This window comes from Temnothorax nylanderi, unplaced genomic scaffold (genome assembly GCF_030848795.1).
Source record: "Temnothorax nylanderi isolate EJ_2023f unplaced genomic scaffold, tnyl_v1.0 TNYL_tig0069_pilon, whole genome shotgun sequence".
Lineage (NCBI taxonomy): Eukaryota > Metazoa > Arthropoda > Insecta > Hymenoptera > Formicidae > Temnothorax > Temnothorax nylanderi.
This window is the reverse complement of record NW_027249131.1, coordinates 677,080-699,971: the sequence shown is the minus strand read 5'-3', so window position 1 is coordinate 699,971 and position 22,892 is coordinate 677,080. Positions and strand designations below refer to the sequence as shown.

Sequence of the window (22,892 nt, the reverse complement as noted above, 5' to 3'; positions counted from 1 at the left end):
AAAAGGAAAGAAAAGCTCATAGTTTCATCGACCGCAAGGTTACGTGTTTAATTCGATTTCCTAGCCGTTGTGCCAGCTCTGAATTGCTATTATTTCGTAACACGTCGGCTTTATTGGCTGTCGAATCACGCGTTGAACGTCAGAAACACGCCTACGATGACATGCCACGCGAGTAAATGCGGAATATCGCATGGCGATAGAATTTATCGCTTGAACTTTAGCCCGGTGGTTAGCGCCGGAAACCGATATTTCAAGAAGAAGAAGCGATGCGACACGTAGCGATTGAAAATGCTAAAATCGATCTGCTGAAAATACAAGCGATCCTCTGTAAATCGCTATGCAGTATCGTTATCGTTATATTGTCGTTGCGTAGCTTTTTTATCATCATTATGAGCACATAACGACAGCATAACGAGTTACAGAATCGCACTACGGGTCCGTTATCGGAAAATGGAAGCGCTGCTGACATTAGATCTAATTGTAAGCTATATCGGGTCTAGCTAGGTCACGGGTTATCGTGTACATAAGCCCGAAAGAAACATACATGTGCAATTAAACAATTAAGTTGCCTGATGTATTGCATATTTAAGGTATAATGTAATTACACTTGTACGCGTGTATTTCCTCTAATACAAAATGCACACAACACACTGATATTTATCTGATGCATCTAATTTCCTTTGAATAAGATATTTATAAGTAATATCCTTCTCTCTCTAGAATCTGAAAATCTAGAAGTAGATACGATAACGAAATCGAAGAAGCGGCAAGAGCTATAATAAATTTTCGACATACGTCCTGCATGTGTGACTCTAAGAAGAAACAGCCGGAAATAACTGATGTCTTTTATTACTGAAGTCACTATTGAATACTAATGCACTCTTACAAGTAGCCTCGATGATACGCGATTATGGCGGATTATCTTTATACACGCGCCTCATATCTAAAATCGCCACGAGCGATTGCGGCCTTATTTCGCTGACCCCATTATTCACGATCGCAATCGCCGCTAATGAACGGTGTGCTATCGTTAGATAAAACTCAGCTTCCTTTTTCAAATATTAGGTCTCTATAACTGTAGTGAAAACCGGAAAGTCGCCAGCTAATTTTCAAACGTTATCACTCGTATTCGAAAATGTATTCCACCGATGGCGCTCTTGACTTTGTCTTATGAATATGAATTTTATCTTAATCTCAACGAGCTATAAAATACATTTACACGAAAAAAAAATTATAGAGAAATTACATTTGCATCAGTTAACTTCTATTTTCTTCTTCTGATGCAAATTGACGGTTGGAAAGAGTACCGAGACGCTTTAAAATATTAGTACTATAGCAAAAAAAATATATCAAATATTTGTGAAAAAGAGATTTATCAAATAAAGTTTTACTTTACTATTATAGAAAAAGAGAGAGAATGAGAGATTTTAGAATTATGTCTGGTTATTGATGCATGTTTTTCAAATACCAATTTTCAGAGATGAAAAGTTCATATATCCTTGCATTCCTTGCGATTCTAATTCACAAAAACTGTAGCTTATTATCGAATCTAATTCTTTCCACTTTTAGAAACGCGGACGAAAAGCAGCTTAGCGAATCGCTAAGAGGTCAATCGACGCATTAAATACCTATTGACCCTCGTAAGCTCGTTTATTGGTTTAATAGGTTGCATAGACAAGAATAAGTTTGAGCGTGTCTTTGCACTCGAAGATTTTGACAAGCTGCTAAAGAAATATTTCACAAGCGCTTTCGATAAGAAAAAAAAACACTCATTAATCTCTCTAATAAAAATAATTTATATAATAATTGTGAAGATACATTTTTGATATTAATTATTATTTGCGGGGGGGTATTTTTCGCGCTTTAACTTTTTGATAAAGTCTATTATCATGTCTCATATGATTGTGCTTACAATTAGTTAGTTCAAAAGCTTTCATATTGTTTTGAAGCCAGATTATCGCGTTGTAGGTCGACGCACCAGACCGGATTAATCGAGCGGAATTTTTTCAGCGAGATACTCTGGGGTGGCGTGAAAAGTTTAAAGCGATTTGGATAAAACGAACCAATCTCTCTCGCGCAAAAAAAGTGGAAACGTATACATCTCGGCGTACATACATCTCTCCTTCGTAATTGTACAATACAACAGCTTTTTCCGAAGATTAAAATACTTTTTTCTAAAGATTCCTTTCTACTTGGTGCCATTTTCTGATATCATATTTTTTATAGGTAGAATATTTTTCCCAAGAACTTTTTCCCAAAGATTTAAAATATACAATAGTTTATTTTTCAAGATTTCTTTATGCATGATAATTTATGCTTGAAACTGATTGCTTTGTAGCTTTGAGACACACTCGAGACATAATACGTTTAACATTATAAAAGAAATTTGCACTTTGCCCAATTAAGGCTCCTAGGTATTCGCCGCGGCCATGTTAGATCGGTAACGTCAGAGGCGAGAAATGACGCGCTAAGAATCCTTGGATGCCACTTACAAATAAAAGATATTAGGTGAAAAAAACACTTTAGACTTAGCTCACTTATAAAATGTTCCAAAAAACTATTCTTTTCCCTTGACAGTTAATGAACAGCCGTAAAATGAATATGATACGAAGCCCAGTCATGCAGGCAGCGAGTACCAAGAGCCTCAAGGCCTTACGAATTGCCTTGCAGCACGTGAGATTTCTACTTCGAGATAAAGTAATTAGATAAAGGTAATTACGAATATTTCTAATGAACAAAATATAAAAATATTACAACACAATGCGATTATAAGGCGATACAGTATTGCTTTATTGCCACGTAATTTAATCTTTTTTAATAAAATTAAATTGTAGCCCGAGGTAATTTAATTTTCTTTAAATATAAAAATGCAGAAATAGTATGCGAGAATTAGGGAACTCTGTAAATTCTCGTATTAAATCCATGCATTCCCATGAATCCCGGTGAATCCCCGTAAAGGAGAGAAACCTCACGAAAAGATTATTTACTTAAAAAGTAAAAAAAAAATGCGCAGTTTGCAGTCTCGCGAGGAAGAGAATCCGGTTCGCCAGATATTAGGATATGCGCGAAACTACCAATAAATAAAAAACAAGTTTTTAAACTAGTTTCACGATCCTCGGCACACGTGGAGCCAAGAAAAAGAAGACGAAGTAGGGTGAATTAATACATATAGAGATTGCACCCATATATGAATATCCTATATATTGGCAAGATACGAAGTTAACAATATATAGGATTACATATGTCGTATATAATTAAACCACGATTTTGGTCTGTTTTGGAGTTTGCAATTCCTGCGAGATAAAAAAGAGACTTGTGCAATTTCTCCACTTGATCGAAATATATAAATATTTCTTTTTGTTTCTCGGATACACCCCAGAAAACAAAAGGAAATTAAGACCATTAATATCCGGTATCGTTGTAATCGCGAAAATAAATTTTATAAATAAAGTAATATCGCATCGCGAAGTGTTGCGATCAGAAATTAATCGTAGAAAGTCTGTATTCTTTTCGTGTTTCAAAATGCGCTCTTGATACATTGCAAATCGAACGCTAAGCAAATTCGTCTCGTTTGCATCGGCACGCTCGATTAAATTACCTTGTGCGCACGAGTTAACGTCACTGTAATTATGATTAATTAACTTGCTGCGTCGTTGAAACGAGACGCACTTGTGTGACGCTTATGCGTTGCGGATAGTAACAAGTCTTGTTGTCACGGCTTCTTACAATTAATCGATAAAAATGACTCGTCAAAATCAAAACTAGAAACGTCTTCAGAGACAGACGAGACAGGATTAACATCCTGTCGAGTGTCAATCGATTTCTTGTCGACTGTCTGGAATAGTCTGGATAGATTCTGCAGGATTTTTATCTCGCGCGTGTCTCACAAATATTTAATCTCAGTGTTCTTTGACTTATGTCCATTTCTATCAACGCAGATTAATTTTAATCTTGATTTAACTTACCTGTCATCTTTTCCTAGTTCTAAAGGCCCAGTTTCACCAACGTCGATTAAGGGCCAATTTCACCAACCACGGTTAGCTTAACCGACGGTTAAAGTTAGCAGGATTGACCAATAGAAAGCAGGGTGGATTCATTTCTATTGGTCAATCCTGCTAACTTTAACCGTCGGTTAAGCTAACCGTGGTTGGTGAAATTGGCCCTAACTGTAACTTTCGATTAAACTCACTCTTCGTCTCTTTCTAGAGGGACAGTTAGAAAGAGATGAAGAGTGAGTTTATTCGAAGGTTACAGTTAATCGATGTTGGTAAAACTGAACCTTAGAGTTAGAAAAAGATAGAAAGTAAGTTAAACCGAGATTAAAGTTAATCTACATTGCTAGAAATGGGCATTCCGCATTAGAGCGTTATTTTTTCTTACTTTTAAATTTTCGATATAAAATATCTTTGCAAATACGCGTTGCATAAAATAAAAATTTTCTTGAACTAGAATGTACTGTAGAAATTGGGAATGAGATTCGGTATATCCAGCGTATATTTATGAAGATAAAGTATCTCAGCGAGAAGTCATACACTTTCAGTCGCTTATTATTCAGAAAGAAAGTCCTTTCAGTTCTCACGTTTATGAGAACTTTCTTTTTCGTTTTGAAATTTTCGACTCAAGAATTTGAGGGCTCCGCGTTTTGTACATTCGAGTCAAAAGCTATTCTCTGTTAATCACTTGAATATTGTTATCCATTTTCTTCCGTCTATTCTGCGAATGCAAAAATGCAAGTAACGTTTCACGTGACGTCTGTCCACAACGAAACGATCGATACGTGTGTCATTAGAAAGTCGTTAACTCGAAATCCAAGGCCAATCGTGATATGGGCGTACGTTAGGTAGGTTCCTGACCTACCCAGGGTGTGTGTGCTGAGAGAAAGAGAGATGGAGAGAGAGAGTAAGTGAGAGAGAAATAAAAAAAATGTTCCAGGTCAAACACGTGCGTCAGCAATCGTAGAAACGTAGATATACTTAGCCCATGCTCGTGTGATTCTTGAAGTTGTCAGGTACAGTTAAATTCTACTCCGCAAAACTTTAGATCCTTGACGAGATTCGAGAAAAGCAGCGCACCTTCGATCCATTTAAGTTAATGGTCAACAAAAAGATAATGTTTCACCTCGTAAATAGTGTTTTATCGCGCAGTAAGAAAAAAAGAGGGAAAAGCAAAAAGAAAAATGGGATAAACGAAATGACGTCGAAGGAAGAAACAGTTGATCTCTGAACGACAATTATAGAGTACAGAAAAATATGTTTCTTGTTGAAGCTACTGACGTGAGATATACGAGCGATAACACAGTGAAATACTATTGCGATCTAGAGACGCGATTCGCATTTGCGTGAAATATGTGACAAAAACATTGTATTGCCGACAGCGATGTGATATGTGACTACCATTTAAACGTAATTTCAATGTTTTCTGCAAAATCAATTGGCAGAATATTTATATTGCTAGGCGCAAAAAGTGCACTATAGAGTTTTCTCGTAAATCATGTTTATCCAATCATGATTATCTGTGTCATATTAATAAAAGATTAGTTATCAAGTTATTGTCGAGATATTAAACGACGAGATAATGTGCAACAATGCTTTTCCGGTAATAATAAACCGAGTTGAATCTTGGAGACAAACATAAATCTGCAGTGCGATTCTGCGAAATATCCTTCGAATGGTTTTTCCTCGAAAAAATGCGCTGATGAATATTATAAATTATTAATAAATGTTTTTCCGTTATTGTTTCAATAAAGAATAACAATATACTCCATAGTTTTACAAATTTCACATCAATTGATTTCATCAAGATCAAATTGTCCGTGACATAAATTTAGGAGATATGCAGACAAATGTTTGACGGGATTTAAATTCTCGCAAAATTTCAGAAACGGGAAAGTCATACATTTAACATTTCTTAGCTGTCATAAAGATTGACAGTTTCTTAAGGCCCCCGCACAATGAAAAATATAAGGAACAAGGAACAGATATTAGCGACTAGGACTAAGGAATCAGGAATAAAACTGGATCCACAATGAAAAACACAGGCAACAGAAACAGGGAATAACACAGGCAACAGATTTTTAACCTATCGGAAGCCGTGTATCAATGCTACACCAGCTTTATTCCTGATTCCTTAGTCCTAATCGTTCCTTATATTTTTCATTGTGCGGGGGTCTTTATACTTCCAATATTTTTGTATTCAGTAATCTATAATTTATTTCTCTTATTTCGAACGCTTTTTTATTTATATCATATTTCTATAAGCTATATAATTTAATTATACTTTTTCAATTGCCGGATAACACATAACTTGTTGAATGCTCGTCGATCAATCGAGATGACGAAATTGGACAAGAAACGGGAAAAAATTAAAACGGAGAGATAACATAATCATCAATTTGTATCTTATAATTTATGTATCTGCTTAATTATAAACATATTACGGGAGTGGCAAGTATCTGATTAATCAATATATAATTACGATAGTGAAAGTATAAAAAATGTTTTGTATACGTTATATACGATATCAGCGATCCCCTTATCCTTATCAGTCTCTTTTCATTCGCGACAAAAGGTGGAATTAAAGTAATTTTAGATTCTGCAATCTCTACGAGGGGCTAATGATATTGTTGAACCGAATGTCGCGATAGGGTCGCAAGTGCAAGTGCACTGCAAGTACTCGCAACCTTCAGTCTAATCTAATGTTGCAACAGTTGGACTCGCCTGTCATAAATCACTCGTGCGAACGTCGCTCTTATTTTTATCGAAGGTATAGACATAACATGACATTTTTCACGACTATGTGGTATGTCAAGCACTTTTCTCTTCTTTTCTTTGACTATCGCGATCATGTTTGCCATTATCATATTCCCCCCGTATTAATAAAATGTAACTTTTATTAGGATACAATTTTATTCACCTTGCACGTCCTCTATTGTATCTCGATAACTTAATTTTTAAATTTTACATCAATGGATAATCGTATACTTATTCGACGAGTATTATCAGCAAATCATATTTTGGTATATTAACTGACTATTGAAAAGAACTTATATATATGGAGGAATAAAAGCCATAGTGGTGTAAGTCAAATTTTTTAAAATATTGACTCTTGTGCATAGATGCAATCTATACAATATACAAATTGCATCTATGCACACAGTCAATGTTTTAAAAAAATTTGACTTACACCACTATGGCTTTTACCCCTCTATATATAAGTATGTAAAAGAGTTTTAAAAGGAAGAAAAAATTATACATTACTGGAAATATATATATATATATATATATTATATCCTTTTAAATATTATTAAAATCAAATTTCCCTCCTAAACAAAAGTGTTAATTAACTCAATTCCAAGGTAAGGTAATAATTTGCAAACGTAAGATTATTATTAATTAAAATGCGGCAAAATCGGCAGAAAGATCGGATATCTCAGATCGAGATGAGAACCATGAATGATCTGCGGTGACGCGCGCCGCGCTGGGTAAACAATTTTATTGACAATACGCACGAGCGATCGCAATTACGTATGACGTAAGAAGTGACACTTGTGACTTTTGTTGGGAAGTCGGTAATAACTCTCTTCCTTCCGACTAACGGTTCTTTCCCGTACGTTCATGATAAAAAAAATACGACAATTGTAAAAATCTATCACGCGGGGAAACATCCGGAAACATCTGTATATCGAATATGTATATCTTTTATTATCGATTTAAAAGTGCTATTATAATCAACGTGCGCGATAATAATGAATTTCTTCTTGGACGATTTTACTTAATCATCATTTGACGCGATATTTAATACATGCAAAAAAAACACGTGGATTCTATTTTCCTTGAAGTAAGTGGCAATTTCTTTTTTTTCAACTTGTTTTTCTCGTCTACTGATTTGTAGGAATTAAAAATAAGTTATTCTATGTAGGAATTAAAAATAAGATCATTTTCTGCATTATGGTTGCGAAACCTGTCTTTTTCTCGTTCCCTCGCGATATTCTCTCTTTGTAATCCTAACGGCTATCTCGATTAAACTTCGATTAACTTATAAAATAATATCTGTATAATTTTGTTGTTTATTAATTTTTTTTGTTTAACATACAGATATAAGATTATTTTTGACGATATTGATATTAGAATTGTAAATAAAAAGTTCCAGGAATATTATTGTTAAATAGATTTATCATCCTCCGGCACTGCAATCGAGCAATTGTAATACAAGATGCATAAAATCTATTAGTGAAGAAACGCTGTGCTAATGGGCAATGCTAATTATTTAGTTACTCATTATTTCGCAGATATATATATATATATATATATATATATATATATATAGGAGGAATTGTGCAATATCTATATATAATAATATATCACAATTAAATCGAGGGCATATTTCAGAGTCTAAATAGAATTTAAGATCATCAAATTAAACTCGTTTTTTAAATTACTTTATATTATTTTATAAGTATAAGACTATTCTACAAATTAAATTTTCATTTGTTTCATGTTTTATGTACTATTACAGCGTAAATATTTCACAATATAAAATATCGCTACATTCTTTTCTAAAACAAGAATTATAGAAATACTTTTCTCTTTTTATTATATATATATATATGTATATATATGTGTATATATATAAGTCTAAAGATATTTTAATACAAAAATCAAATTCTTCAAATAATTAAAGATATCGTAACGTTAAATTTGGGACAACGAAATTATTTAGTTAGAAATGTTGCAATTATAGGCGGGCAATTCTGCCAGTTGAACTAATCACTAATTAAATTAATGGTTTGGTCGAAATCACTTTAAGGTTTGATTTTGATCAAACTCCGATTAATTTATAAACTAATATCTGTATTATCTTTTTAACATAAATAATTATTAACTTTGGTTGTTTAATACATGGAAAAAAGATTCAATTAAGGGACAAAATACAGCTAGAATGTTTTTAGCAATTCTGCCAATCAAACTAATCACTGATTAAGTTAATCGAGGTTTGGTCGAAGTAGTGGACGACTTCAATCCGAAACTCTGATTAATTTATTCAGTGATTAACTTATCAAGCAATATATTTTTGTTAACATGGATAAAATTATTACGGATAGAATTTTTTTGTTGGTTATATGGAAAAAAATTAGACTAGGGAATCATGACGTAGCTAGAAATTTTGCAGCGAGCAATTTTGCCGGTTGAATTATCCACCGATTGAGTTAATCGGAGTTTGGTCGATATCACGGCTTGAGTCACTTATTTTGGCGCTTCTCATCGCGTCGCGCGATCTTCGCGACGGAGATTGAAAAATCGTTCAAAAGATTGACTCACCATATCGCTAGCAATCGGGATTGATAAACGCCGGGAAGATTCATGATTCATTCTACGCTCCGGCTGGCCGGCAACCATTACCCGCCATCTTGCGGATTTTCCGGGCGCCAAACGAACACGTTCGGCGGCGCGATGGCGCGATATATCTCGTTGCGGTTTCGCCGCAATTTACACAAGTTGTTTCATTATTTCCTTGAAATGTCGAAATGTTTTTTTCCTCAGGCGAGTCATTCTGTTATACAGAAAAGATCAGCAATTCTCATTTCCGGTTACTCACACCGAAGAAACCTCTTCCTGGAAGAGAGACAAGATTTGAGATACATATCTTCTCGGAAGAACCAAAACGTTAATAAATAATCGATAATAATTATCACCGGCTTTATCGCGACATTCTTCTTCGACAAAAAGCTACCGTTCGGTCAAATCGAAATGAGAAACTGGAAATAAGCTCGAAATTATATCTCACCTCGAGGCAGACAGACGCGCGTTTTCTCGTCGCGGATCCCGAACGACTTGAAGTGCGCCGTGTGCGCGCGCGCGCGCGCGCGCTCGAGGTTGGCAGCAGTGCGCGAGATTTGAATCGGCACGCGTTTTATTACGATCTGTTCTCTGTAGTACCGCTATGTTGCACTTTCTGCACTTAAAATGAGACACACATTACATACATATGGTCTGTTCTTTACAGCTGAACTGGCTGCACTAGTTCAGAGTTCATCCTTTTCCTTCCAATGTGGTGTAAAAAAGATAAACTCTGAACTAGTGCAGCCAGTTCAGCTGCAAAGAACAGACCTATATATTAGACTTTAGAGGTTAAATGAAAAGAAAGAAGAGACGAGATAAAAGGTGTAGAATGTTTAGTCACAAAGAATAAACGGAAAGTCGGCCCAGCGGGCCCAGTCAGCTGTTGATTGCGGCTTTCTCGCGAGGCGAAAGATGGAGAAGAATTCGTTCGCGTCGTCCTCGAATTATTTCGACAGACTGCGGTGTAAGACGCGCGAGATCGACGGAGGCATCGAGAGGCTCGCCGAGACCTGGAAGACGCCGCATCTCCTCATCGGCGGCTACGCGGAGCGCACGGCCGAGACCAATGCCTGCCTGGAGGAGTTGTGGGAATCTATCCGGAGTACCAGCGTGAGTACCTGATCCCAGAGATCGGGTTATAAAACTTCAACAGTTTCTTTACGTGAGATAAAAATATCATAAACCAATGCGACAGATTACTTGACTGTGATCTTTTTATTTTGCCTGAAAAAGTATTATTAATTGACATTAATCCTAGGAGGCCTTCACGCGCTTTTCTCTCATTAAAATTGCATGCATTTAAAAATTATATTGCTGTATGCATGTATATTGATTTGTATATTTATCTTAGGGCTGGTTGTTCCAGCCTGTTGCTAAACTACCTAATAGTTAAATCATATGTATGTCTTTGTTTATCCTTTACATTGGACAAAGATAGATATGTGATTTAACTATCAGGTAGCTTACCAATAGGTTGGAACAACCGGCCCTTAAAGTAATATAAATTACATTTTAATTTTGTCTTAATTAAATCCAGGATCTTAATTTTGAATCTGAAAAATAACTGAAAAGATTAACTAAAACCAAAAAGAAGTAAATTATTGTTAATAATTTTATCGAGTCATTCTAATAAATATTATAACACATTTTATATTATTTTATTATTTTCTCTTATAATCACTATATAAAATATAAGATTTGATTAATCAATCTAGTAAAAAAACATTACATTTTTATAATTAAATCGTGGGGTCCTAATCAAAATTTTTTTATTTAGACCGCAATTGATATTTAAGGATAAAAAGAGTTGCTCTTTCCAAAAATCTAATCGGTGATAGGGTGGAATATCTGGAAAAGAAAGATATAAAGGTTGGAAATAGAGGCGAAAAGAAAAGTAAGTGACTTTTGCCTTTTTACTGACAAATATTCAACTAATAAATGATTTCATCTAGCTTTTTGAGTAGAATTCATGTTATGGATCATTCAAACAATAATTATATCAATTTTTTTCTATTCAAAAAGGTAGATGAAATTATTTATTAACTGAATACTTGTCAGTGAAAAGACAGGGATTACTTACTTTTTTTACCTCCACTCTTTCAGCCTTTACATTTCTTTTTCAGATATTCCACTCCATTGCCGATTAGATTTTCAGAAAGAACAACTCTTTTCACTTCTAAATACCAATTGTAGTTTAAAAATTTGCATTAGGACCCGAGTTACAATGATTTAAAAGAGAAAAGTTTATGGGGACCTCCTAGAATAATTTCTTTAATAATAGGTTAAGGAAATGATCATTTATCTAATTATAATTTCATTTGAGAGCGTTACAAATTGTCATATTTCTGTTATCAAACGTTAATGTCGTTGTATTGTAGGACATTATTATTATTTATGCTTGGAATCATGTATAAAATAAGATATCATTAGAAGCAATGTATTTTTTACTATAAAGAAAATTCTGAAGTGAGTATTTGATTATATAGTATGCAATTAATCATTAATAGAATGCGGCAGAGAAACTTAAGTCGGAGTTGGAGCCATCGTTGGACGAGACAGATCAGTTGCTGGAGGAGTCACAAACAATGTACGAAGACTTGAAGGAGCAGTGCGACAATTTAGACATTGTTCTAGCGGAATATGGTTATCATTATGAAGAGAGTAACGGCGGTTCAGAAAATCATTCACGGTACGGTATCACCGCTTATGTGTCTATCAATTGATATAATAAGTTTTCGATCCCCAAGAGAGAGATTGTTACTGTGCATTTGCAATTTTACCAAACATACAACAAAGACATAGTTGCTGTGATGTTTTCTTCTCTTTTAGAAACGTTAGTCAGGATTGTGCAAATGACAATCTTTTAACTACTGAAGAGATGCCCGACATGGAAGTCGAGTTTACGCCGGACTTGACATGGAAATGCAAGGCTAAATCCAGAGAATCAGACAGTTTGAATGGGAGTCAGAGGAATCCGATCAAGGGTATCGCGACGCCTGTAATCAAAAGTCTAAAGTCAGTTCTACAGTCAGAGATTCTTAATAGGAAAGGATCACTTTTAAACGACACACCTGTGCAAGAATCAAGTTACTCGAAACAAACTACAAAAGTATTGAGAAGATAATCTGATACCGTAAAGTTCTTAAGATTAGACGGTACTACTTCAACCTTTATACGATCGAAGATTTCCGAACAATTTACGCGAACCGATAACAGCAATAAGTTTTGCAAAAATCAAGGGACACAATTGTGGCTGCATTCCGATATTCACTGTCAGCAACTTTCAGTACTGAAAATCTATAGTATACGTATAAAATATAGATTTGCAGTACTGACAGTGAATATCGGAATGCAGCCTGTGTCTTGCACTTATAGTATATTCCATGAATAAGAACTAATATATCACTGAAAAATAATGTTTTCAGAACTTGATACACTTTCTGCTTTTCCAATTTCTCAGCGACATAAAAAAGGAAAGATGTGCCTGTCTAGATAAACGATAAAAATAATGATTAGAAAACAAATATAAAGTAATTTATAATTTATTTTAATCTTTCTTGAACTATAAATGCATATATGTTTATACATCGTTAGTATATGAAGCTGGAGTTACTTTAAGGTTACATTACAATTTTACTACCGTTACGATGTAATAGAGTTCGAATTAAAATTAAAACAGAAGAAATTAGTTTTTACAGATTTTTATACATATTTTTTGTAACAAAGAATTTTGTAATTAAGAAGTTTTATAATAAAAAAGCATACGAAAAAAATTGAATCGATCTTTATTGTGCTGCAAACAATCTTGCATGGATCAGATGGATCATGGAAGTGGAAGCAATCTTAACCAAACCGACTCAGCCTAACCTTAAAAGTGCGAAACTATTGTTGAGGAGTTGTCAAGAATGACGCATTAAATTCTCGTTATTGTTTGACAATATAAATTTCCAGATTGCTGATTTTCAGTCCAAGTTGGAGCAATAGATAACATATTTTATAATGAGTGAGATAAATATTATTAAGATGTTTTTTAAATGTGTATACATTTGATCCATATATTATATTTATATACACATGTTTACAGGAAATAAGAATCAATTTTGTCAGCACAAAGACGTCTTTGAACGAATGAATTATTTATATCAGGTACGAATAATTATGAAATTTGTCATCCTTCAATAAGCGATTTTTACTTACCTTATTACAATGTCCAGATAGCATATGCTGATGTTATTTATCGACAAATACGACGACAAATGACATCAGCTTGCTACCTGAGTAGTTTTTATCTGATGAAATACGAGATACTTTTGACGCTATTGTCATTTAACATTTCTTTGCAGGCTAGTCATCTAATGGCGTTAAAGAATCGAGTTGCGGCGTCTTACTTTGGCAATAATATGGTAGCTTGTGCCAAGAAGGCAGTATTACGCATGTAAGTTTCTAGATGACTCATCAATCTTCTTGAAAAAAAAAAGGTATTATTTATAGAAATTGTATTAATGATTTGTTATCTTAGGGAACCAAATTTGAAAAGAACTATCTGTAAATGCTGTCAAAGTCCACTTATACCTGGAGAGACAGCTAGAGTTAGATTAGTATCAAAGCCTGTAAAGAGTATCAAATGGACGTGTTTAACTTGCATGAATACAAAGAGATATCCTACGAAAAAAGGATACAAAATATGGCTCGATCAGCCTGAATCAGTGGTCGAGATGTTGGATTTTACACCAAAATCAAAGAATAAGAACAAACAGAAACCTGGCTCTGGAGACACTCCTGAGAAAGTAAAAGAACAAACTAAAAATCATCCTACAAGTTGATCCATTTTGTAAACGTCAATATACAAGCAGAGAAAGCCAATCAAGTTCAAAGCAGATCCACTTTATAGACTAGTCCAAGATCTGGTGTACGAATATTTTTTATTAATGACTTACATAAAATATGTTACAATATTACAATAAATTTGTAATTAATAAAACAGATACTTTTGCTAACTGGAATATTCATAACCATCTAGTAATATCATGATACCGATAATAGTTTTACATTAAATGTTCTTAGAAATAACTCGATCGTAAGTTAAGTTACTGCTGTTCTCGAGTAGTTGCGATACGTTTTTATTTTTTTTTTTTACGGAAAGTGGCATCCGCAGGGAATTCCCGAAGGTCACGATCTCTGTGTTCTCAGCCGAGGACGGTTTGTGAAGTCGCTATTAAAGTGTAAAGTCGACACGGTTTTTTCGAAGGCAAGATTATTTCGCCGCAATGACACTGGAATTCGCTGCGAGCGTCATTATACTTCATCTAACTATGATATGACTATGTCCGCCCACCGCCAGCGACTCGTGCAAAATCATTACGAGTTTAAATGTTAAATCATCACACTCATGCTCGGGCGCAATCAAATCACAGTTCAATCGGAAAGAAGAGAAAAATATCAGTCATTTAAATGTACTACCTTAAATAAATATACGCTAGTACGAAATTAACGGTATTTAACTTAAAAACTATACGCGCTATCTCGATTATAAACGTCCTTGTTGTGCGTGTAGTAACAATGGCGCAATTGTTTGTTCACCGAATACAACAACCGCATCCGTGTAGATGCCGAAAACGTGGCAGTGATCGTTGTAGAACATCCGTACGAGATGCGTTCGTGTTTCGAACGCACGCGTACGTACCCTTGGAAACGCATAAATACTAAACTAACGAGGAAAAATAATACGAAAACTGGGCTGGACGGAATCTACACATTCACTTATATACATATATCTGTCGTGCCAAGCTTCGGTCGTGTAGAGTTATCTCACAGTATTCTATTTTATCTAGCTTATATTCTTCTCTCTTTCTCTTCTTTTGCCTTCTTTTTTTTTTGATTCTCCTAAAAAGTAGATTCTAACGATAAAGTCAGACGGGACCCCAGGTTGGCAACGCACACATATATACATGCACACACCAGCTACAGGGATTAATTACTCCAGTAATATTGACTGTGTCGTTCGTCGTCACTCTTCATCATGAGTCCTTTCGCAAGCTCTCGTGGAAGAGTTTGAACTGAAAAAATGGCAAACGGTCACGCAAGTGAGAGAGAGGGCGGATCTCGCGAATGTCGTGTCTCGTGTTTGTGTGTCGTGTCGTGTCGTGTCGCTCTTCTCGTACACGCGTCTACTCGCAGGACAAACCCGACCAATATCTAACTCGGTTATTGTCAAAGAGGTGTGTGCATGCGAGTCGCCCGAAGTACGCTCCGAAGAGGCGCGTGCAATGAAAAAGAGCCGCGGACAAAGAGGTACAACGTACGGCGACGGAGCTTATTTTAGAGATAGAAAGGGGAAGGAGAGGACGGGCTGAGCGCGCCCGCGTATCAGAGCTGATTTATATTAGCCCCGAAACGAACTGGGGCTGGCCGTCGCGGTCGACTGTCAATTGCGGCATCACGTTCGGGGAAGGCTGGAATGTTGATCCTTGAAAACCCATTGCCGATTCGTATAACTGAAACGTAAAATGAAAAAAATTCATATCCACTAAGCGTGACACTTTTTTTATATGTATTTGTTCTTGAAACAAAAAGACACACGGAATTAAAGCAGATATTCTATATATCTATAGATGTATATATTCTTTTCGTTACTTCTAAGTCGTGTATCTGTCATTGATCGTTGTAATTTTCATTCATGTTACGGCCAAAACTATGATCTCAGAAAGAGAATCACCAATCAGAATCTATCGGTGTAACGAGGTGCCTGACGGTCTGTAATGCTCATTAGCTTCATTCGACTAATCGACTTACATTGTGATTTCCTGGAAGTGTCGTGTAATCCGGCGTGGTCGGACGATGCCTGTTCGTAGGCAATGGATGCTGGATGGTTGCGTAAGTGTTATCTTGGGACGTGTCACCCATGCCGACGCTTACGCCACTGCCGCGTCTCTCGCCGCCGAGACCGCCCTCGGGCTCGCTGAACACTTGCATCGTTAACTCCTGCTCCTCGTAGAGCTTCAATTTTCTACAATCGAGAAAAATACCTCGTCATGTATCTTCGCGTGAGACCAATGCGTGTGAAGAAACGAGACTTACTGTTCGATCCACAGGGGATTCTCCGTCGTGTTCAATTCGTCGATGATCTGTTTCTTAATTAGGCCGTCCTTCTTACGTATATCATTTGGCACAGTTATTACCCTGAAACATCATTGACGTACATGTATTGGATGTATAAGTGAGAGCACATTTGGAGCCTTGTTATTCTTACCAATGGCGTAAGCAGCAACAAACTACTGTAACAGTGACAGCGCCTACGAGTAAGACAACTAAGAGAGCTATTAAAGCAGCGAGTGCAGGGTCGAACGGTTCCTCTTGAACTCCAGCATATGCGGGCTGAAATGATCATAAATTACATATATTTCAATAATTATAATATTATCAGTTCTTACATCACAAAGAACTTAATTTATGCAGTTTACAATTATAAAGTAAACATATTTGTACAATCGCGATAATACTTACCACGACATTCTCTATGGCAAATCCGGCGTAGTAGTGCTTTAAGAAATCGTATTTCGCATCAATAACTTTGAGCACGTGGGGTATCGGCGCGATGGTTTGAGTTTTCGGTTCGACGACGTGCAAATACATATCGCACCTAAAAAATAATTTCATATAAATTGTATGTGATATATGAATATTATTACGACAGAACAGATTGGGAAAGAATTATATATCCGTGTGCAATTACCATTCTCTGCGGATATGTCCAGAAGCGTCAACGTGATATCTGATATCATCCACTACGACTCTGCTTTGCGTGGCGTTGGATAACTGCGAAACAATTTCGTCGCGCACGCTGTTCACGTCCTCCGGAGACCGGGACAATATGACACGTATTAGCTGAGATGGTTCAAACACCCAGACCTTAAGAAAAGATAAAAATTAATTAAAATGACGAAATAAAGACAGATATTTGACGCGGCAATTGTGTCATGCGAAAAATCTTACAATTCAATATGTTAATTATTATTAATAATGTTATGTGTTAATATTAATGACTAATATCAGAGAGAAGACTGAGAGCGGCCACGTCGGTGATCTAGTGAGTTCTGAAATTGTGGACGTAAAGGCCCCCTTGCACAATGCCAGGCAACAGGCAATAGGATGTATCAATTTGCAGAATGGACGATGATACAGGCAATAGACACAGCATTTCTGTTACGTTGGAAATTTTCAGCATTTCTGATTTCTGTTTCCTATTCCTAATGAGGGCCTTTACAACCACAATTTCAAAACTCGCTAGAGTTGCCGGCGTGACCACTCTCAGTCTTCTCTCCGCTAATATCAAGTATTAAATTATAATGACAACTGTAAAAAGCTTACATGAACTCTGGTCATCGCATATCTTTCTGGAATGGCCGTCTCCTTGGCGATGACTTCAACGATAAATCTATCTTGATTATACTCTGCCATATATCCGCTCGTAACGAGTTTGCCGTCCTGCGTGACGTTGAATGGGCTTGGCACTATTGAGCCGCTCGGCTTTTCTGAGCCGTATTTGTAAAGATTCGCGCTGGCGACGTAGTAATGAAGAGTACCGTTGTCACCGACATCTAAGTCGGACGCGGTTACTTTGGTCACAAAATCGTTTATATTCGCCATGGAATTTACGCCGGCATAATAATCGTTGCGCTCGAAGATCGGCGGATTATCGTTCTCGTCTAGCACAGTTATTGTTACGTTCACGTGGCCGTGCTCCGGATTGTGAATTAACGGCCGGCTGGCTTGCGTGGGATTGATATAAAGATCGGGATCGTTGGACGCGAGAATAGAGAGAATGTATTTGTCTCTTGTCTCGCGATCAAACGATTTATTCGCATAGATACTTCCGTCAGATTTATCCATGTAAAAGGCGTATCCTTCGTTTCCTAAAGGAGCGAACAATACACGTAAGATACTTGAACCTTCAATTGCGAAAATATATATTCAAAATCAAAATATCGTAAAAAGACTAATCTTTCTATCAAATTTTTATCAGAAAGTAACTATCAAGAAATTATAAGAAGTATAACTAAAAGAAAAGTGTAATATATTTACCTGCTTCTATGTAATAGTAAACTTTGGCATGTCTGCCCTCGTCTTTATCTTCCGCTGTAACTTTGCCAATGAAGTAACCCTTCGGTCGATTCTCAGACACGTGAAAATTATACTCCTCGTAAAATTGCGGCACGTTATCATTTGTATCGACTAACTGAACTGTTAATAGACGCAGGGTCTCATACGCCGTAGGACTGCCATGATCGGCCGCTACGAGAACAAGCTGAAAGAAAATGTACATAGAATTCCAGTCGTCTCGTTAGAAAATAATTTAACATATTAAGTACTCACTTCAAATTTGCTTTTGATCTCGCGGTCGAGGATAATTTTCGATCGAAGTTCTCCGGTCTCTTGGTCTATAGAAAATTCCTCGGTTTCCTGAACGTTCCTATTGCCGACTTTTAAGTGATAGCTAACACGACCATTCTCGCCGGGATCTCTGTCGATTGCTTTTACAGTTAATATTAGATAATTCGGCACACCTGCATTCTGAAAATTAACCGCCTATTAATATATTTCGTATAATAAATTCATATTTCGTATATTTTAATTTTGACTTGACTATAAAATCTATATGCTCTTTTTCTATTTTCGATGCAAACAGGAAACATTCTTATATGTACATACCTCTGGCACTTCCACGGTCGCGTTTGTCAGTTCCGGCATCACAAACTGCGGTTTATGCTGATTCACAGGCGTGACTCTTATATCGACGTAACATCTGTCCGAATGTGGACCATTTCCGGCGCCGTCGCGTGCTTCGACCTCGATCCTATAAGAACCGGCTCTGCCGAGGAGGGCGGCCGCGGGATACAGGATGCCCGTTTCGCGGTTTAACGAAAACGATTCATTCTCGTTTCCGTTAATGATTGTGTACCACACTTCACCGTTTGTTCCTTCATCTTGATCTACCGCTCGTACCTTAAAAACATCATAATTTGTTAATTTTTATCATAAGCCTTAAAAAATTAGTTAATTTTAAATAATAAAAACGAAGAATATTGCAAATTAAACATTGAAGATTAAAAAGTATGACTTCTATCGATATTTTCTCTATGAAAGGTTGACTTCAAGTTTTATATATATTTTTTCGGGCATTTTCCATATTAGAGAAGCTTAATTATAGCCTCGTATATAATTTAATGAAAAAATTCCATGTCTATTTGTGATAACAGTTATTACTTTCGGATTGTTCAACGTGATTTTAGTAATACCTGCAAGATGGGTGCCGGCGGATTAACGGACAAATTCTCCGCAACGGAAGCTCTGTAGCTGTGTTGTGAGAATATCGGTCTGTTATCATTCTCATCAATTAATTTGACAACCACCCGTACGGTAGTGCTTCGACGCGAATTTACATGGGCGCCGTCACTGGCCATCACCGTTATGGTGATTTCCGGTGTCACTTCTCTATCGAGAACCGTAGCACCGCCCACAGTGATCTCTCCGGTTTCATGCCCTAAAAATTGCATAAGATCGTGTGAATGTTGAAAAATTAAACGTCATATATCATTGTATATTGCTATATAACACTGTATAAAAATATTTACAAAACTAAAAAAAATATTTAATTTTCTTAGTTTTATTTTTTACTAATACAATGCAATCGATCATGTTTGCTAGCTTACCGATGTTAAAGTCAGCAGCATGTTCGCCAATCAGGCTGTAGCTGACATCGCCGAAAGGTCCCTCATCGCCGTCCGTAGCTTTCACAACGGTAACGCGAGTGCCAGGTGGAGAATTCTCTTTCACCGATGCATTGTACATGTCCTTCTCGAACTTCGGATCCTGATCATTCACGTTGATCACGGTAACGGTAACTTTCGCGGTCGCGGAAAGTTGCGGCACTCCGGAGTCGTAAGCGACCACTGTGAATTCTAATTGCTTTGTTTCTTCGTAATCGATCACCTGACTGGTTCTTACGATTCCTGTGAACAAAGGCATCACATTCGAAACAGACGCACTCTTCCTAGTAAAAAAAAAAATAGATCTGGTGTCTCGCATTCATTAGGAAGCATCCAATTTATTATCAATTATTTCTATTATTTGGTGATTTGTTTATTTCTTGATGCAAAGAGTAAGTAATAATATAGATCAATAAATTATAAGGCTATTAAAACATTCTCTATTTACAGAGAAATTATTTTAAGATCCCTTTAAACACATCACGTATAGTAAAGTGCTGCTTTAGCGAGCAAATTGATTTTCGGCAGTGACTTTCGGAACATGCTTACGTGAAACTGACATGGGGATTCACGACGAGCAACTTACCGGTAATATTATCAATATTGAAGTAAGGGCTCGGCGGATCGATGGCGTAACCCGCTATGTTACTATCAGCGTCTGTTGCCGTGAAAGCACCCACGACAGCGCCAGTGGGTTGCTCCTCTTGCATCTCTATCAGATACCGTGGATTTTCTCGGGTCCACGGCTTCAGAAATTCCGGCGCCATGTGGTTCACGTCGATGATAGTGACTACCAGCTTGCCTATTGAAGATTGCACGATGTATGTCAAGAATGACAAAGAATATTTCGTATCATCTTTTTGAAAAATGTATTATTTACCTCGTCCCTGCTGCAATGTGGGTGCCGTGGTGTCGCTTACGACGATCGTAACGCTTACCGTCGCCGCTATATCACGATCCAAGGCCCGAACAACGGAAACCTGTCCGGTAGCGCGGTCGACCGCGAAGAAATCCTACGAGAGCGAAGAAACGTGATAAAAAGATAAAGATAAGCTATGTATGAAGGTAAGAAAATATTTTAAAAATAATAATATAGTACATTATAAATCATATAAATTATTACATATATATTTTATATCTTTATTATATATTATATAAATTACAACTTCTATAAAATACACAATTGATCAAATTACGAATTTACACCAAAAATTTGATTTTTACGAGAAGATATATAGTGTATTTACTACACGTATGAAAGTAATTCACGAATTTATGTGGATCTAAAGGCTTTCAAACGAGAGTTAAAACGAAAATGTTTCTCGTACTTTAAAAGATTTGCTGTCGTTGACGCGCTGACCATTTCTGTCAATAGCGGTGATTGGCTCGGAAATGGCGAAGTTCAAAGCTTCGAGATTCGTGCTGTCCGGATCGGTGGCTTTCAATGTTGCGAAAACGGTACCGATTGGCGTGTCCTCCGTAACTTCGGCCCGCTGCGTTTCAGGCGTAAAATACGGGGCCTTGTCGTTGCTGTTCTCCACTTCGATCATCAGTGTCGTCGTTCCGGTCAGGCTTGGAGTTCCTGGAATGAAATACGAGGGGTCGTGGACATGAGCGTGGAGTCACTTGCAACAATTTTAGCGATTAATTGACGTTAAATTGCTCTTCGCAAAGTAAAAAATTTAGTTCCTTCGTGCAGAGTAAGCACGAATGTTACCATTGTTTAATTTTTCCAATCGTTCGTGATGATAATGTTACCTTTGTCAAACGCTATCACTTCTACGTGATACGTGTTCTTCTCGTCGTAGTCCAATTTTCGAGACACCGTGACCACGCCGGTGGTCTCGTTAATAGCAAAGTCGTCGAAAGCTCCTTTCTGTATTCTGTAGACCAGCTCGGCATTGACTCCGCTGTCGGCGTCCGTCGCGGTCACTTCCTCCACTACAGTTCCTGAAAAGTCGAATGCGGTCAACTACTAACTTAATCACGATTAGTTCACGGTAAATGGTAAATGAAATGGCCTCGCGGCGAGAAACGTAAGTCCTCCTAGCGGATGGGCATCGTTCAGGGCAGATATCCCATATCCGATGACCTTGATTACACCCGCGAGAGATTGCTCGTAATTGCGCAATCGAGGACACGCACGATCGTCGTTAAGCGTAATCCAGATACTTACCGATCGGAGATATCTCCGCGATACTGGCCGTGTATATGTCGTGCGGGAACACGGGCGCGTTATTGTTAACGTCGCGCACGGTGATGTTGACGAGCGCGGAATCGACGAATATGCCGTCGCTCGCCTGTATCGTCAGGGCGATCCAGTCGTGGGTGGCGTTGGTCATGTCGACCGGGCTCTTGATGGTGATCTCGCCAGTGTCCGAATCGACGGCGAACAAGCCGAGCTCGTTACCGCCCACCAGAGCGTACGTGATCTTGGACGTCTTGTCCTTATCGCGCGCTTGCACCTTCAGCTCGGGCTCGAATTTCTCGGCACCCTCGTCCACCACCGCGCGATACTTGTCCTGTAGGAAGCGTGGCGGACTGTCGTTCGCGTCTACCAGGCTGATGCGCAACGAAACGCTCGTTGTCTGTCCTTCCCCATTGTCGTCAGTTGCCTAAAAAAAGAATGTCACGTATTTATAGAATTTTTGCTGATTTTCTACGCCAGTAAACATAACTAAATTTATTTTTAAAAAATGCATGGAGAACGAAATCCGTTTTAGATAATATAAATTTAATCAAACTACATAATTCGATCGACTCAATTATTATCGCCCTCAGTTTTTAA

The 22,892-nt window shown here is 37.1% G+C and overlaps 3 protein-coding genes and 1 long non-coding RNA gene across 4 annotated transcripts in view; 2 read left to right on the top strand and 2 right to left on the bottom strand.

Annotated features, from left to right (window-relative positions):
* Positions 1 to 10,001, bottom strand: part of LOC139773812 (uncharacterized) — a 69,273-nt gene extending 59,272 nt beyond the window's left edge. The window contains exons 1-2 of the long non-coding RNA XR_011718427.1: positions 9,784 to 10,001; positions 9,318 to 9,611 (exon numbers count right to left, since the gene is read on the bottom strand). This is a non-coding gene — a long non-coding RNA (uncharacterized lncRNA). The remainder of the gene's footprint in view (positions 1 to 9,317; positions 9,612 to 9,783) is intronic.
* A 117-nt stretch (positions 10,002 to 10,118) lies between these two features.
* Positions 10,119 to 13,342, top strand: LOC139773807 (uncharacterized). Its single transcript, XM_071708545.1, has 3 exons — positions 10,119 to 10,448; positions 11,846 to 12,027; positions 12,168 to 13,342. The coding sequence occupies exons 1-3, from the start codon at positions 10,251 to 10,253 to the stop codon at positions 12,460 to 12,462; spliced, it is 675 nt and encodes a 224-aa protein (XP_071564646.1). The 5' UTR covers positions 10,119 to 10,250; the 3' UTR covers positions 12,463 to 13,342.
* Positions 13,193 to 14,341, top strand: Rpp21 (ribonuclease P protein subunit Rpp21). Its single transcript, XM_071708549.1, has 4 exons — positions 13,193 to 13,341; positions 13,423 to 13,484; positions 13,682 to 13,773; positions 13,858 to 14,341. Exons 1-4 carry the CDS (start codon positions 13,338 to 13,340, stop codon positions 14,159 to 14,161), a joined length of 462 nt encoding a protein of 153 aa, XP_071564650.1. The 5' UTR covers positions 13,193 to 13,337; the 3' UTR covers positions 14,162 to 14,341.
* Positions 14,242 to 22,892, bottom strand: part of Cad87a (cadherin 87A) — a 194,459-nt gene continuing 185,808 nt past the window's right edge. The window contains exons 13-29 of the mRNA XM_071708534.1: positions 22,281 to 22,719; positions 21,863 to 22,054; positions 21,433 to 21,686; positions 20,985 to 21,117; positions 20,691 to 20,906; positions 20,048 to 20,347; positions 19,634 to 19,878; positions 19,047 to 19,340; positions 18,711 to 18,908; positions 18,420 to 18,642; positions 17,706 to 18,250; positions 17,071 to 17,246; positions 16,842 to 16,977; positions 16,588 to 16,712; positions 16,416 to 16,517; positions 16,131 to 16,344; positions 14,242 to 15,832 (exon numbers count right to left, since the gene is read on the bottom strand). Coding sequence (XP_071564635.1) covers positions 15,716 to 15,832; positions 16,131 to 16,344; positions 16,416 to 16,517; positions 16,588 to 16,712; positions 16,842 to 16,977; positions 17,071 to 17,246; positions 17,706 to 18,250; positions 18,420 to 18,642; positions 18,711 to 18,908; positions 19,047 to 19,340; positions 19,634 to 19,878; positions 20,048 to 20,347; positions 20,691 to 20,906; positions 20,985 to 21,117; positions 21,433 to 21,686; positions 21,863 to 22,054; positions 22,281 to 22,719 — 3,909 coding nt within the window. The 3' untranslated portion in view covers positions 14,242 to 15,715. The remainder of the gene's footprint in view (positions 15,833 to 16,130; positions 16,345 to 16,415; positions 16,518 to 16,587; positions 16,713 to 16,841; positions 16,978 to 17,070; positions 17,247 to 17,705; positions 18,251 to 18,419; positions 18,643 to 18,710; positions 18,909 to 19,046; positions 19,341 to 19,633; positions 19,879 to 20,047; positions 20,348 to 20,690; positions 20,907 to 20,984; positions 21,118 to 21,432; positions 21,687 to 21,862; positions 22,055 to 22,280; positions 22,720 to 22,892) is intronic.

What these genes read in the sequence shown, in the direction of transcription:
- LOC139773807 (XM_071708545.1), top strand. Translation starts at nt 10,251, where the DNA reads ATGGAGAAGAATTCGTTCGCGTCGTCCTCGAATTATTTCGACAGACTG. An exon ending in AATCTATCCGGAGTACCAGC is followed by an intron (nt 10,449 to 11,845) that starts GTGAGTACCTGA and finishes AATCATTAATAG; the next exon opens with AATGCGGCAGAGAAACTTAA. An exon ending in GGTTCAGAAAATCATTCACG is followed by an intron (nt 12,028 to 12,167) that starts GTACGGTATCAC and finishes CTTCTCTTTTAG; the next exon opens with AAACGTTAGTCAGGATTGTG.
- Rpp21 (XM_071708549.1), top strand. An exon ending in GAATGAATTATTTATATCAG is followed by an intron (nt 13,485 to 13,681) that starts GTACGAATAATT and finishes ATTTCTTTGCAG; the next exon opens with GCTAGTCATCTAATGGCGTT. An exon ending in AAGAAGGCAGTATTACGCAT is followed by an intron (nt 13,774 to 13,857) that starts GTAAGTTTCTAG and finishes TTGTTATCTTAG; the next exon opens with GGAACCAAATTTGAAAAGAA.